At 40.1% G+C, this 17,599-nt stretch overlaps 1 protein-coding gene across 2 annotated transcripts in view; it reads right to left on the bottom strand.

Annotated features, from left to right (window-relative positions):
• Positions 1 to 17,599, bottom strand: part of LOC122811459 (proteasome subunit beta type-9-like) — a 122,690-nt gene that overhangs the window by 42,710 nt on the left and 62,381 nt on the right. For both annotated transcript variants that reach the window (XM_044083313.1, XM_044083312.1), the window contains exon 3: positions 11,879 to 12,010. In XM_044083313.1, coding sequence (XP_043939248.1) covers positions 11,879 to 12,010 — 132 coding nt within the window. The remainder of the gene's footprint in view (positions 1 to 11,878; positions 12,011 to 17,599) is intronic.

The raw sequence follows: 17,599 nt of genomic DNA, 5'->3' as shown, positions 1-17,599 counted from the left end.
AAGACAAGACTCAGAAAATAAATGCGTGCTTGCAAACAGGAAATAAAATATCAGATAAACAATGTACAATACGAAATTCTGAATTAACAATAAATGAACACAGAGGTGATGTAGGGCCAGCGCAGATTTTACAGTACAGTCTGCTTCTCAAGCTTTTAGACATTTGTTCATCAGGAACAAAGCAATCGATAATGTCTGACAAGCTGGTCATTACAGGGAAACACACACACATTTTGCAGTTATAAAATTATTCTACACAAGAAAATGGCCCTTAAAATAAATGATGCCACATGTTTAAAAAAAAATGCCTGTCAAATATTGCGTTAAAACGTGTACTTCTCCCAATGGTACATCAGGATGAAATCCAGACTGCGAGTCAGATGACTCATATTCAAAAAGTAGCAAGGGCAGCATTTTTGGGGGAGGGATGTGGCTCAGGGTTGCTGCTTTGGTGTAACTAGAGGGAGCACTAGGTAATACACCTGCAGTGCAGCCACCTGATGAGCACTCTGTCAAGTAGATGCATTGTGCCAAAGCAGCACAGGTAGATGGCATGCATGTGAATGTGTACAACTTTCACCACAGTAGACAGCACAGTGGAGTCACAGATGAGATATGGAGAGGTAAAAATAAAAAACCCTAATGACCAGTATGAAAACTGAATGGACTAATTTTATGGTGAGAAGGACTGATGGGCAGCAGGCAATAGGGTAATAAAGATGACACATCAGGCATATAATGAATCTGACAACACTCTGGCTCAAAGCTTTCTGCAACTGTATTATGGCTGTGTCACAGACACTGAACTGATATAAAGATGAACCAGGGGTTACACCCCTTGCAGGTGCTCCTCTGTGGAATAATCAGTTATTTTGCTAGACACTAGTCATGTGTGTGGATTCAGAAAAGGATGTAAAACCTTAGTTAATAAGTTGTTTGGTAAATGGGTAGTGCCCTTCCCAGAAGCCTAGGTTGCAACCAGTCCTATTTGTTTGATTTTTATTCTTGCCACTTACTAAACAGCACTTCTGCTTAAGTTTCTTGTCTGATTAATTTTTATTCCTGTTTTTCTGGAAGATCCTGAAGGACTATGACTGTTGCTATGACTGCACCAGTTATGTAATTTAGGACTAAAAGGGCTACCCTTAGGTTAACGTTTTTTAATTCATTAGTGGCTCACTATCTTACTTCTGAACTGAGCACAGCACAGTTAAAGGTAACTGTTTTAGTGCTCCCTCTACCAAGCTATGTAATGTTGCACAATCACCTACAAGTACACCACACATGCATACAAAAACCAAGACAACCTCAAGAATGCCTCCACCTGCAGTGTTGGGCCTCACAATGCCCCTGCGTAGTCCATTATTTTCCTGTAATACTTACCCTGTCAGACAGCATTGCTTGCTTATCTTACCATCCCATTCAGCATTTTATCTGGCTTCTCACAGTTATTTAAATCATGTTACTTACTCCATATTACATTCACATGCTCATATGCCTATCCCATCTTTCATCATGAAGTGATACCATTATTAAGTATTTTCCATGCAATTTGTGAGTGACTGCACTTGCATGATTTTATTTACTTAGTATTTCACTAACTAAATCACTCATGCTTACAAAAGTTAGATCTTTTCAATAATGTTGTGTAATCCTTTCAGGTGATGTAGAAAGTACAGCTGTGTACACTTACCATAAATGTAGATGTTCCGAGTGTATTCATTGTTGCAGTCGTCATACTTGGGTTATCTGCCTGCAGGTAGCCCTCAGTCGGCCCGAATACCACAGTCTTGGGATTTCTGCGTCAGATGATGTTGCTTCTTCCATGACATCAGGTCGTCAGGGGTATAAAACATGCAGCCGACGCCATTACATCAGTTGTTCTTGCCCCAGATGTCAGGAGCCCCCAAAATAGGAAGCAATTACATGGTGTGGAACACCTCCAGTAAAAAGTAAATACCATTGCCATAAGATATGGCCAAAAAAGAGGATAGATAGACAGTATAGAAAAGTCAGGGGGCTGGATGGAGGGTAACCAGGACTGTAACTGTGAATACACTCGAACATCTACATTTATGGTAAGTGTACACAACTGTACTATGTTCTTTGTGTTTCACTGTTGCAGTCATCACACTTGGGTTGATTTCCAAAGCTGAGGAAGGGTGGGGGCAGTCAAGAAGTATTAGGGCTGGATAGCAGTACTTGTAAGACTGCTGTAGCAAATCCATCTCTGGATTTAGAAAAGACAGGTAAGGGGTAATGCTTGGTGAAGGTGTGTACTGAACTCCTGGTTGCAGCTTCCAGGATGTCACTAGTAGGGCTGCAGAGGTTGAGGTAGCCCTAGTGGAATAGGTTCTGATCCCCTGTGGGGTAGGTTTTCTTTGGTACTTGTAGCAGAAATGGATGCAGTGCGCTATACATTTGGAGATGGTTTGCTTTGAAATGGCCTTGCCCTCTGCCCCTGTAGCAAAGCTGACTAGCAGCTGGTCAGATTTTTCTGAATGGTTTAGTCCTGTCAAGGTAGAACCTAAGCTGTCTGTGCACGTCCAAGGAGTGCAGGAGCCTTTCCCCTTTATTCTGAGGATTAGGAAAAAAGGTTGGTAAATGGATGGATTGGTTTAAAGCCACACTGGATACCACCTTGGTCATAAATGATGGGTCAGTCCTGAGGGAAACCCTGTCTGCATGGAAGATAATGAAGGGTTCCATAGCCATAAGGGCCTGTAACTCAGACACTCTTCTTGCTGAAGTGATGGCTAGAAGTAAGGTTGTTTTTCAAGAGAGGAATTTTAACTCTGCTGTAGCAGCAGGCTCAAAAGGGGGAAGCGTGAACTTCTCTAGTACAAAGTTAAGGTCCCAGGCAGGGGTGGGAGTTTTCCTGGGGGGTCTTAAATTGTTAGCTCCTCTCAGGAACTGTATGACCAGAGGGTGAGAGAAGAGGGGTGGCTCAGTATTGTAATGAGCTGAGATGGCAGAGGCATGAATCTTAATGGATGAGAAGGATAGGCCTTTGTGGAGCAGCTCTGCTAGATAATCTAGGATTTGAGGTAAGGTAGGTACAGCTTTGTCCTTTCCCTGAGAATGGCTCCAAGAACAGTATCTTTTCCACTTTTCTGAATAGGATTTCCTGGTACTAGGCCTCCTGGCCTCAAGGATAATATCCAGCACCTGTTTGCTGAGGGTTGCTGGTGATGTTCAGGGAATAAGCCAGGCTGCTAGGTTCACGATTTGCAGCTAAGGATGCAAAATCTGGACCTCCTGCTGGGACAGCAGACAGGGGGTCTGATGCAGGTGCCAGGATGGCACTGTCAGACTGTGCAAAAGTGGGTACCAGTACTGGCGTGGCCAGTCTGGTGCAATAAGGATTGTCCTTGGCCTGTTCTGTTTGATCTTGAGTAGTACTTTCGAGAGGAGGGGCAGAAGGGGAAAGGCATAGATTGAGAGGTTTTCCCATGTAAAGGATAGGGCATCCACTTTCCCTGCTTGGCTGTGGGGAGTTCTGGTGAAAACTTTGCTCAATTGATGGTTCTGGGGGGAAGCAAAGAGGTCCACCTCTGGTGTCTCCCACCTGTGGATTAGAAGCTTGAATGAATTGGGTTCCAGTTTCCACTCGTGCGGGTCCATTAGATTTCTGCTTAAGTCGTCTGCCAGTGAATTTTGTTTGCTGGTCAGGAATTGAGCTTGCAGGTGCACTTGGTTGCTCAAGGCTGTGTTCCACAGAGCCATGGCTAACCTGCAGAGTGGGTAGGAATGAGTTCCCCCTTGCTTGTTTATGTACCACATGGCTGTGGTGTTGTCTGTCTTTATCAAGAGTTGTCTTGGAAGGATAAAGTGTTTGAAGGCTGTCAGTGCATTCTGTACAGCTAACATTTATTTTTGATTGATATGCAGGTGCATTTGTCCTGGGCTCCATTTGCCTTGAATGCATTTGCCTGCCATGTGAGCCCTCCATGCATAGTCTGATGTGTCTGTTGTCAGGGTTTGAATGGCAGGGGGTTGAGTGAAAGGGAGTCCCTTGTTGTGGTTGCAGGCCTCTGCCCACCAAAGGAACTCTGTCCTTTGGCAAGGAATGATTGTAATCACTGTTTTCAGGTCCTGAGAATGTTGACACCAGAGACCTTTTATGTACCACTGAAGTTTCCTCATATGCGGTCTTGCATATGGAATTAGGAGAATGCATGAGGCCATGAACTCTGGGGTTTGCAGTATTTTTCTTGCAGATAGCTGGGTTTGGGTGGCCAGTAGTTTTAAGTAATTTGTCAAATAAACCTGCTTTCCTGGAGTGAGAAATTCCATCTGGGAAGTTGTGTTCAAGCTTGCTCCCAGGAATACAATTTCTTGGCTGAGTACCAGCTGTGATTTCTTTTCGTTGATGGTAAACCCCAGAGAAGTTAGGAGTCTCTTTACAAATGTCAGGTGCTGAAGTAGAATTCATGACTGCCCACCTGAATTAGGCAATCGGTAAATATGAATGCTTCTCCGCCTGCAGTATGCAATGGCTGGAGCCAGGCACTTTGTGAATACCCTGGGTGCAGTAGATAAGTCAAAGAGAAGTGCAGAGAACTGATAGTGCATAGAGCCTGCCCTGAAACGTAGATATTTCCTGCAAGATTCCCTTATGGGGATGTGCAGATAAGCTTCTTTTAAGTCTAGGGTGACCAACCAGGAGGCCTTGGCCAGCATAAGGCAGCAGCTGTTGGAGTGTAAGCATTTTGAACTTTGGTACCACCGGGAAGGTGTTAAGAATTGACAGATCCAGGATAGGGAGCCAAGAGTTTTCTTTTCTGGACACCAGAAACAGTCTTGAGTAGAAACCCTGTCCCCTTTGCTCTGTTGGAACAGGTTGAATAGCCCTAATAATGAGAAGAGAAAGTACTTGCTTTTGGGCCTCTGCCCACTGGTTTGGGGGCAAGTCTGGCAATCCACTTGGGGTTGGCAGTGAATGGAAGTAGAATCTGTATCCCTGGGATACAATGTTTAAGACCCACCAGTCCTGGATAATATATTCCCAGTTTTTTGCATGCAGGGCGAGTTTTCCTCCTAGGGGTGTAAGTACTTGGGCATGGCTGGGAAGGATGCAGGAGAAGTCATTGTGAATTTTTACCATAAGAGGGTGGCTTACCACTCCCTGTTTTTGAGGTGGGAGCACTCCATTGTTTAGATCTGTGCATATCCTGAGACTGTAGTATTTGTGGTCTGTTGACCCTGGGTTTGAACTGAGAAGGCCTGAGAGGGACTGGAAAGGACCAGTTTTTCGAAGGTCTATGCCTAATGAATCTAGGTGGCTGTACCTGTAAGAAATCTTTTAACAGTTTGCATAGATTTAGCTTTTTCCTCCATCTTTTTAAGAACTACTTCTGCTTTTGTGCCAAACATTCTTGATTTAATGGAGCATCTAGTAATTTTGCTTTGACACGGTTTGGCAAGATTTTTTCCTTCAGCCAAGTATGCCTTCTCAGAACAGACCCAGTGACAGCAGCCCTCCAAGATGCTTCTAAGGCATCAGAACCACACTGCAAAGTATGTTTACCAACTTGGTTTGCAGAATGCATCAACTCTTGTGAATCCTTATTTTCTGCACAATCAGAAATCAACAAATTTTTTTTTGTTTAATCAGTTCCATAATATGCTTCTGGTACTTCAACATGTGAAACTGGCAATTTAAAGAGTTGCAGAGGTATATACCTTCTTACCCCATCTGTCTAAAGCCCTAGAATCCCTGTCCGAAGGAGTAGGGTTTTTGGCTGTAGTAGCCTTAATACCTTTAGGTCCCTGGGAAATGGTCTCTTGATCCACAGTAGTATTTTTAGAGAGAAATTTGTGAGAGTCAGGTACTCTGTAGTACCTGCCAGGCTTTCTAGGAGCTGGAGGTAAAGTATCAGGGGTAAGACTTGATTCCATGAAGACATCATCTACAATATCCAGGACAGGGGGTATAGCTAGAGGCCTGTGCTGAGGCAAGTCTAAAAATTCCCTGAGTCTCTTTTTTGACTGAGGGTAGTTCTGTCATTCCTAGCGGAAATGCTCTCTTAGGGTATGCAGGTTTCACCAAAAGAAAAGTCCTCTGGAGGGGAGGTAGAGGGAATGGAATCCTCTGAATCTGAATCCTCAAAGGTGGATAAGGTATGTCCTGGCAATCACAGGGGTCAGAGTCATCAGACTCGTGGTCTGTAGAATCAGATGGAAAATGAATTATTTGTCTTTTAGAGGGGGAAGGCTGGCTTACCCTAATTAAGGTAATAAGGTCTTCAGCTATTCTAAGCATTTGTTTCTGAGGCATGGGAACTTCAGAATGCACTTTGGTCATCAGTTTCCTAGGTGTAGTGCGAACTCTGGGCCTGAGAAATTCAGTAGTTTTAGTCAAAAATGAAGTAGTTGGTTTAATACGAGCAGCGGAAGGCCTGAATACACCCTCAGAAGCCAGTGCTTGTGCAGCGGTTCTGGACCCATCCAAGGTAGAGACAGCCGCAGGTTCCACAGGTTCCATAGTCAAAGAAGCATCTAGAGGCATACTGGACTCTGAATGGGTCACAGTGAGGCATATGCAGAGGCAAGTCTAAAAATTCCCTGAGTCTCTTTTTTGACTGAGGGTAGTTCTGACATTCCCAGTGGAAATGCTCTCTTAGGGTATGCAGGTTTCACCAAAAGAAAAGTCCTCTGGAGGGGAGGTAGAGGGAATGGAATCCTCTGAATCTGAATCCTCAAAGGTGGATAAGGTATGTCCTGGTAATCACAGGGGTCAGAGTCATCAGTGTCATGGTCTGTAGAATCAGAGGGAAAATCAATTATTTGTTTTTTAGAGGGGGAAGGCTGGCTTCCCCTAATTAAGGTAATAAGGTCTTCAGCCATTCTAAGCATTTGTTTCTGAGGCATGGGAGCTTCAGAATGCACTTTGGTCATCAGTTTCCTAAGCGTACTGCAAACTCTGGGCCTGAGAAATTCGGTAGTTTTAATCAAAAATGAAGTAGTTGGTTTAATACGAACAGCGGAAGGCCTGAATATACCCTCAGAAGCCGGTGCCTGTGCAGCGGTTCTGGACCCATCCAAGGTACAGACTGCCGCAGGTTCCACAGGTTCCATAGTCAAAAAAGCATCAAGCGGCATACTGGACTCTGAAAGAGTCTCAGTAGAGGCCTGCAAATCTGTAGAAGCGGGTATCAGGGGCTATAAAAGCACCTCACTGAGTACCGGCGGACTGGTGACTAGCTTAACAGGAGCATCGTCTGCAATTTTGGACCTATGCGGTCTGTCTCTGTCTTTATCCTTAAGTTTTTTCAGAAGATCAGTAGTCAGATGGCTTAACAAAGCCATTTTGGAATATGGAGAACGAGAGCGAAAGAATTTAGCGAGAAAGATAGCCTGACGATGAATAGTTCGGGCATTGAACAAGGCACAAAACTGATAGCGAGGAATGTCATGGTCTGGGCCTAAACAGGTGATGCAGTAAGAATGAAAATCTCTGTGAGATATTTGCTTTCCACAGACAAGACAATTGTTAACTTTTTCTGACATTGGTTAGAACAAGAAAAAAGGATCCTCAACGAGGTAGTTAGTTTTAGAAGACTTCAGGTTGGAACTCGAAAAATGAAAATTTCAGGTAGCGGCCGACCGGCACTTGCAAACTGCTTCTGCTTCGAGCTCCCGCATGCAAGAAAAGCTGATGTAATGGCGTCGGCTGCATGTTTTATAACCCTGACGACCTGACGTCATGGAAGAGGCGACAGTATGCGATGCAGAAATCCCAAGACTCTGGTATTCGGGCCGACTGAGGGCTACCTGCAGACAGATAACCCAAGTGTGATGACTGCAACAGTGAAACACGAAGAACATCTGCACCTCAGGTATTCTACTTCTCTGGAATCCTAGGTCATAATCACAATACTGACGCTACTGTTATCTTTGAATCATAGATGATCTCATTCAATTAACAAATATGATGAAGACTTTCAGAACAACAGACCTGGATACAAAGTTGTTGCACTGCTGCTAATCTCCTGAAGGATTCCTGCATAGTTACTTGAGTCTCTTCTAATGAGAAGGACATAGATCCTAACTAGATTTTCCATCAGTGCCCTTTTAGAGGACATCTTGCAATGAATGCTGACATCCTCTACATTCCACCTTCTTTATATTCTTCTGTCACTTTAATAGTGCTGCTAAATGCCACACTATTTCTTACTAAACCTAATACAATGATCTTTCAAAGCTTTAATCTATGTTGGTATATCAGGGCCATCAGACCTCTGGAATCCTTCTTGAGTGTGTATTTCTTTAGTTAGAATGCTCCATCCCCCAGCAGACTTAATTCTCATTCATCTAGTTACTTGCTAAACTAGACTTTAACACTCCATCAAGATTTCCACTTCTCAAATTATTCCCAACTTCTGCAGCATCCACTGTATTAGCTCCATCCTTTTCTCAACTATAAGACCCAAAGGTGACAACTCAGCTATTACCTACAGATCATCCAGGCAGCCTGCTGAGCATCTGTTTTAAACGAGTTTTCCTTCATTGATTGTTTATGTGTTTTAGACAGGGATGACTATAGTACTGATCTAAAGTACTTGGTTAACAGTTGTATTCCTTCTGCAGCAGAAATACTTTTCCATTATTATTAGGGAATTAGACACTCACCAGTAATTAACACAAGAAAAAAGCAGGTTGGACTACTTCTAATACTTAAAATAACCATTCCAGCTTGGCCACTTCTGCATATTTAGAAATGTAAAAAAAAAGCAAGCAAAGCCAAAACTGATTATATGAATAGCCAACACATTAAGGTACTGGGTAACCCAGTTTATTCTGCCATAAAATTAATAAATGGTAATACCAAGCATCTTACAGCCTTGGACTTTATCCATGTCATTTCATCTCCACATGTTATTGATTCACATTTAGCTAATCATATTATTCTTCACTTCCCCCTATAATTTCCTTATCAGTTTCACTCCTGCACTCAGTTTCAAAACAAAATAAATACTCAAGAAGTTAACAAATGGCTAAGGGATATCCTATATCAACTGGTACAGTCATGCTAATATCTGGACTTCCTAGGACATCTGACACGTTAATTCTGTTCTTTTCAAACAAAACAATCCCTCATCTAATGCAGTCCTGCAGAACAGCCTGCAGTTTAGTCTAAAATGCAAGGAAAAGCAAACATAGCCCAACTTGATTCTTATTTTAACAGTTATACCTTACTGATTCAGAGCCAGCATAGATTGTGCGAGGGCCACAGTGCCATTATCCCACTTCCTCCTATACCAGCACTATATTAATGAACATGGATATGGACAATTTAACTGGGGCAGTTATTATGCAACTTCTCTACATCATCTGGTGCTGTTCATCATTCAGAAATGAACTGTAAATTAAAATAATGACCCCTGCCTAAATTAGTCGATAGTTTTCTAAACATAACCTTATCATTTAATTGTAGGAAAACTGTACCTATGTTATTTGGGTCCCAGAACGTTATTAACTCCCTTTGGCAATTTGACTCAGTTCTATGGGAGATCGTCTTGAAATAGTTTAAATATCTTGTTTTTTCATCACCTTTCCTTCTAAAGCAATGTTGACAATTTTTTATGCTTCTATAAGTAGACATCTCCTTAACTGTTACAGGGAACACATTATATTAATCCACAAGAGTCATGTTACCATGGGAAACAGTGCTATGTTATTTGGGACCCAGAACTTTATTAACTCCCTCTGGCAATTTGACTCAGTTCTACGGGGGATCTTCTTGAAATAGTTCAAATATCTTGGTTTTTCATCACCTTTCCTTCTCAAGCAATGTTGGCAATTTTTTTTTTGCTTCCATAAGCAAACATCTCCTTAAATGTTACAGGGAACACATTATATTAATCTACAAGAGTCATGTTACTATGAGAAACAGTGTACTTCTTCCCACACTGAGTACACACAATTAATGACTGCTGCTCTTTCTTGCAATAGTCAACAGCCTCCTTTTGTACTGAACAAGAGCTATTAATTACCACCCTTCAGAAAACTAGGATCTTTCATGTCCATCTGAGAGCTATATCTACCGCATGTTACTTAATTTACAATTTTATTTTATTTCAACTTTTGTCCCTTCACTGTTCACATAATTAAAAACATAACTACCCTATGTAATATGAGGAATTTGTGTTTCAACCTTTTTACTCTACTCACTCATTTGTAATGACTTGGTACAAGGGTAATTTTGGCAGCTACACATTATGTATACCTTGATCCCTGGGCCGTTTTTAAGCTATGCCCCCACACAGATTTTTTTAGGGCATTGCATAAATGCATACATTCTTTGGAATTCATCTTCAAGACTTTTTTAAATTGGGTCTGTATCAATTTGTCAAAGGTTCGCTTCTGCAAACATTTCTTAATCAACCCAAAGCCACTGAACATTCACTTCAGTGAATGTTCACATTGCAAAAATAGTTCAACACAGAAAGGAAGCACTTTGCCAACACTACATTGAAACACACATTGCATTATGTCAAACCCACCCAAGTGGGAGGCTGTGCTTCCCACATTCTCCCCTAACTATATATACCAACTCTGAGCTCACACTACAGTGGGGAAAAGGGCAATCTGTGCTGTTGACCAACTGCTTCCTTTCCCTACATAAATCTTTCATGGATGTGAACATTCACTGAACTGAATGTTAGGTGGCTTTGGGTCGATAAAGAAAGGTTCACGCAAGTGAACCTGCGACAAATTGATATAGACCCTTTTAAATTATACTTCTTATTTAACACAGCAAATTTGTTAGAGTGTATTTTAAATTTGTAGTGTTGTGTATTTTTCTAGTAAGCAGCAATAAATCAAAATATACTAACCAATAATGACAAAGTACCCACTTCAGATGATTTTAACCATAAACAGCCACAAACACTGCTGCCATTCTAATCCATAAATATCTGTACTCATCAATTATGGTCACTTTATTAACTGTATACACATCACATGTCTGACTGTGATAAAAAAATGGCCACAGGAAAGTACTCCAATTTGCTTTACACAAATACACACCAGTCCTGCAAAGGCAGACTAATGATTGCTTTATGTTATCAGTCAGCAGATTCAGTCACTTTTAAGCACACAGACATGCCCCAAACCCAGCAATTATAGCTATATTGTTGCCTGCATCTTTCTCAGATGTCTGTGTCAAAACTGAATAACAAGTTTGTTTCACACAAACACACAGTAACCATTGTAAAGTATTCCAAATTAATTCACATACACACACACACACACACACACACACACACACACACACACACACACACACACGTTAATCCTGCAAAGCCAGATTAAGGACTGGTTAAAAATGAACACATAATAACAGTATAGGTTACTTTTGTCCACAGAAAGCCCTTCGCTCCTCACTGCCATCAGTTTTGGAAAAACTGGTTTTGGCGACAGTTAGATTTTGCAGAATTATGTCTAGCCAGTAAGAAATACCATGTGCACAGCAACCATGTAGAAGAGTTGTGAGACCAATTACTTCTTAGATCAGTTTTTTGATGTTGTCTTCTATGATTCATTAAACATATCAGAATTTAGGCAGTTATGAGTGGATAGGTGTATGATATGAAAAGCCATTGCAGCCCTGGATATCAGAGACCATGTCATACTGTCCTGACCCTCAGATAGCAATTTTCTGCATAGTTGTAATTTTTCTTTACAATAGTGATAATAGTGAAATCTAAATCTATTATTTATGATTCTAGCAATGTCTTTACTGAAGTCTTTACTGAAGTCATCAGACAGTGTTGTTTCTAGGTGTGGTGAAGCAATTTGATAGCTTATTCTTTTGATCCTGCTTGGTCTTTGTCTAGTAGCTCTATGGCTAGTGCTTTCTAAGCAGACATACCCGTGCAATTCCATTTGGTAGTCTACAATGTCTACAACAGCCTGTGCATCTGCAGCAGAGCCTGAGATGGAACAATAGATCTTGTCATGAAGTCGACACACTTTGTTCAACACACGATTCACAACAGCTTGCCTGCAGATACAGAAAAAAATGAGAAAAGTCTGACTAGGATTGAGACAAGTTAACAGATACTACACACAATGAAATGTAGAAGAAAAACATTAAAGGACCATTACTTGCATGCTTTATGGAGCAGCTGCTAAATCATCATGGGAACATACTGCTACACATTCAGCCTGATTTGATTACTGATTTCATCTATTTGTCTTTCTTTTCTTTCTTTCATTAATTTGTCAACCAGGTTGGTGAGCTGATCCAAAGATCATTTTTAGTACAACCCTGGCAAATTTGTCAGTTACAACTTTTCCAAAAGTGAATTATATTTCTAGGTACTGTACAATACAATGAGGCAGAATATTAGTAATAAAAATATACACAAGGAAAATACTAAATACAGAATGATCTTATATTGAGAGGTAGTAAGAGAGTAATACATTCATGTAGTAATAACTGTCGATTTGAGAAATAAATAATAAAAAAACTTTACTGTTGACTGACCAATGATTTCCATCAAGAATGCAATTCAACCATTTAACTGACTTTTAATAGCTGTCACACAAGACCAGTATTTAAATCCTGTACAATTTCTGAAACTAAATTCTGCATTTAAAGGACAACAATGGGATTCTGTTATTAAATGTTTAACTTTTCTGTCCTTTTTCTCCCTATTTACTGTCCCTGCTATCAACAAACAATACAGCATGTAAAACATTTTAAATCGACCGTTTCTCTCCAACAGTACATTACTATAGTGTGGTAGTTTCACTTTCAAAAAACTTTTATCGCACCCTGGAAAAGCTGGCTGCAGTCTTCAATTCATTGTTGTCATCAAGGCCAATGACTACAGGTAGTTTTCTGGTTGGATTTTCTGGATAAAAGTTTTTTGAAAATGAAACCACCACAGTACAGTAAGGTACTGTTCTAGTGGAGAGAAACAGTCGATTTAAAATATTTTAAATGTTGTGTTGTTGTTTATTCATAGCAGGGACAGTTAATAGGGAGAAAAAGGACAGAGAAGTCGAGCATTTATTAATAGAATCCCATTGTTGGCCTTTAACTGTTAGGCAAGAAAGACTTGAAGAGTTCCAACCTGACTGCTGATTTTCCCTCCTCCAGGCTGTCCAATCATCAGTCAGAGTGGAAGTGTGGGAGGCAACCACAGTTTTTGAAAGCTGGCTGTTTACTGTGTCTTGGGCAATAACCCATATAGTCTAAAGGTGGGAATGATAAGCATTATATCCCTAGCCATTTGATTCAGTCTGTGAAGTTGTTCACAGACACTTGTATACAAGCTCATTTCCAGGCTTTCACTTAAAATGATTGATTTAATACATACGATCAATGGCAGATCAGACATATATGCATTGTTACATTTGATATATTCCACTTGTAGGGCAGTAACCCAAGCTAAAAAAAAAATCTGTCTAATAATATAGCAGTCATTGCTCTTAGTGGAGCCTGCAAGAAATGTGACTGTGTTCAGATTAGAAAGTCAATCAACATCACAAGAAGGTATGGCTTGAAATCCGTCTGAAATGGATGATGATCTGGCAGATTCTGAGGACCATAAATATTTTACTAAGATGTTGCTAAAAAAGTGAAAAAGATGGTTAAACAGAGTTGATGATAGCTGAAAAGAAACAAGAAATGGAAAAAGAATATTTACTGAGCGGCAACAAACTAACAACTTGTAGCAGAGGCTTGGCTCATATTAAACTTGCTGTTAATTGGCTATTCAAAGCTGTCCATGTTTATTGCATTTATTCTTGTGCTCACAACCTGCATCATGGCTGAAAATAGTCCACAGCTGACCATTTCAATTACAGATCAACAAATAAACTAAACTAGGTCTGTGCCAGTGCAATGAATTGGGGGAAAGTTGGCTGAGAGAAATAAGAAAGAGGAACAAACTAATTTTTTATTTACATTTTTTGTTTTCTTTAGCATTAATAAGTATAACCACTCATTTATGTGAGAGTAGAAGGAGAGATGAGGAGGGAAGAATGCACATGGGGGTAAGTAAGTATGATGCCAGTGTCGGTAAGCAGTAGTCGGACTTTAAATGGGATAGACGATCTAGACAAACAGGAAAGACAGTGTGACTCAAACAGACAGAGTGGTGAGAAATGTAAATTGATGACTGCTTATTAAAAGTCATTAAAGCCACAAATATTAGTTATAAACATATAGCAATAGTGACAAATGAAAATAAAAGCAAAAATGGTGAGGCAGAGATGTGATTACGGTGATGATGTACAATGTAAACTATCATGAGTGGGTTATGGGCTATTCTAAATTATGACAGGAAAAGGGGAGAACAGTGGATAGTGAAGAGTGGTTGGGCAAAGTATGTATTTTAAGAGTAGATGTGAATTAAAATCTGAACAATATAAAAAACGTGGATGAAAGACTGAGGTTTGGGGTTAGGGATGAAAGCAACTTAGAAAAGGTATAAAGATGAGAAATGTCTGGTTCATTACTTTAACTATCGGACAAAAATGAGGCTATGAAAATAACCAGTCCCATTCTGGACAATACATGGTCACAGGCAGAAGTATACTGACAGAGGATTTAAAAAGTGAGCAAATTGATAATGCTAAAAGCACTTTTAGGAGAACATTGTTAGGTAAATAAAAGTGAATGTGTGATAGCTTTCTTTTACTCAAGGAATAAATATGGGGTATAAAATGCCTGGATGGGGCACCGTAAAAGGCAGAGCTGAAGACACAGTGGCCTGGGAAATGGGAAATATCAAGTGATTTTACAAGATTATGCTGATGTAAACTGCTGATGGGAAAATAATACTTTATAATAAAATAACATTATAGCAATAACCCACACCCAACCATGGGTTATTGCTATTATACAATGACATTATTTAAGAAAAAAGTTACTTACTTTTCTTAAATAATGTCCTTGTATAAGGGCAGCTTGGTGCTCTTCTTCATTTTTCACAGGTATCCTGGGGCTTTCTTGATGTATTGTGTATGCATACGGGACTTTCATTTCCATGCCTATGCAGTGCATCAGTGTTGTGAAAAGGAAGCAATGCAGAAAAGAAAATCTCCATTGTTTTTTTGTTGTTGTTGCTGTTTTTAATTTAAAAAAAAAAAAAAAAAAAAAAGAAATCAGGAGACTTTCAATGTACAGGAGAGACAGGATAGAGAAAAATATAAGAATAATCAGGTATGTTTCTCTAGTTTTGTATAACCTATCTGATTATCCTTCCATTTTTCTCCATCTGTCTCGTTTTTTTGAAGTCACCCATTTTTGAACTTTTATTTTATTTTATTTTTAAATAAAAAAGTAGAGCTCCTGTAGCATATATTAAAAGAAGAAAGTCCAGGCAACCAAACTTTTTTCCATTGGTACATGCTCGGTTTACAATGAGCACGCTGGTTGGGCTGACCAATCAGCTTGCTTGTTTTCAAATGTTAATGGCCAGTCATTGTATAATAGTAAATAACATACAATGTTATATTCACTATGATTCAGATGATACAGACAGATAAAAACTATTGATGGAGGTTTAAGATTACTGACAGTGTAACCTACTAATTAAGACAGAAAATCCAAAGCTCACTAGTGTTATAGAGGGAAGATACCACTGACAAAATCATACTATTAAAAATGTATTAATAACTAGTACTTCTCTTACTGGTATTGTAATATGGATTTAAAATATTGCATTCACATATCTTGCTTTCAGAGTACTATCTTTTCCCCAGTCTTTTAAATGCAGTTTGTTTATCTGCTCTAGTATGCTCAGGCACAGAATTCTAGATAAGTCCAATGCAAATAATAAAATAACCAACTCTGAGTCCATTGTTACTCTTTGCAAGAGCCACAAATGAAGTATTAGATAGGCATGATCTTTTAAGATGATGTGTCACTTCAGAAAGCTGTTGAGGAAAAAACACCGCAGAGAAGCTTAAAAGCCAAATTCATGTGAATCGACTTTATCCTGTTTTTGTACTTTTATCCATTCTAGAATATGAGTAATGCGCAATGAGCAAATTGATGTTTGTGCTAGTTGGCATTCAGGATAAAAGAACACCTGTTTCAATGAATATCTCCTCACGTCAGTGTATGTATGTATACATTCTTACCTTTTTAATGTTTAGGAATGTTTTTTGAATTGCAACTATACTGGGGACATTCAAAAGGATGCATGATGTGACAGCATTATAGTAAACAGCATGGTGAAAACAGTGCAATGTGGTGTGATGAGGATTAGGCGTGCATAAGAAGCAATATAGTGTGGTTGTGCAGGAATAGTGCTCATAATGAAGCCTTGCAGTGATGAAAAAGTACAGTTTTGTACCTACCATAAATGTAGATGTTCGAAGATCCACATTGCTGCAGTCCTAACACTTGGGGTAGTCCGCTGTCCCAGTCGGCCCGAATACCAAAGTATAAGGCTGACGTCGGTCAAGGCGCATTTGACTGACATCAGGACGTCAGGGTACAAATGCGCATGACCGACGTCATATCCTCAGTCTTTTCTTGCCCCAGATGTCAGAAGACCCTAAAAAGATAAGGCCAAAACCAAAAAACACCAAACACTCCTGTACCTAATATATGTACAATATATACAAATTTTCAAAAATAGAACCCCACCCACACAACCACCCCTAAACACAGAGGGAAGGAGGAGGAGAATTGGACTGCAGCAATGTGGATCTTCGAACATCTACATTTATGGTAGGTACAAAACTGTACTATGTTCTTCATCTCACATTGCTGCAGTCCTAACACTTGGGTAGAATCCCAAAGCAGAGGTAAGGGAGGATGGCTAAACTATAATGAAGCAGGAGCTGCCAAAATGCCCTGCAACACAGCAGTGGCAAAACCAGCCCTGGATTTAGAATAGAGAGGAAGGTGGTAATGCTTGGAGAAAGTATGCACTGAACTCCAAGTAGCTGCCTCCAAAATATCCTTAGTTGCCACCCCCCTTAGAAATGCTGTTGAAGTGGCAGTAGCCCTCGTGGAATGAGGCCTAATCCCAGCTGGAATCTCCTTGCCATGATGGGAATAACAGAATGCAATGCAAAACCCAATCCACTTAGATATAGTTTGTTTTGACACAGGCTTGCCCTGGGAACTCAAAGCAAAAGAAACAAACAACTGCTGAGACTGCCTAAAATCCCTAGTCCTACTTAAATAATAACGCAACTGCCTGTGTACATCTAAAGTGTGCAAAATCTTTTCCCCCTTATTTTGGGGATCTGCATAAAAAGTAGGCAAATGAATAGTTTGGTTTAAAGCCACACTAGAAACCACCTTAGGCATAAATGAAGGATTAGTACGTAATGATACCCTATCCTTATGAAAATCAAAAAGGCTCAACCGCCATAAGGGCCTGCAATTCAGAAACCCTTCTTGCAGAAGTAATGGCCAACAAAAAGCAGTCTTCCATGACAAGTATTTCAATTCAGCAGTAGCCGAGGCTCAAAAGGTTGTAGAGTAAGTTTCTCCAACACAAAATTGAGGTCCCAAGCAGGAGTAGGAGCTCTCGTGGGGGTCTTATATTCTTTGCCCCTCTAAGAAATTGCTTGAACAAAGGATGAGAAAACAATGGTGGGTCACAATCATAGTGAG

This window comes from Protopterus annectens, chromosome 9.part0 (assembly GCF_019279795.1).
Source record: "Protopterus annectens isolate FY-2018-M chromosome 9.part0, PAN1.0, whole genome shotgun sequence".
Taxonomy (NCBI): Eukaryota; Metazoa; Chordata; order Ceratodontiformes; family Protopteridae; genus Protopterus; species Protopterus annectens.
Note: the sequence above shows the minus strand (reverse complement) of the source record. Positions and strands in the feature narration are given on the sequence as shown.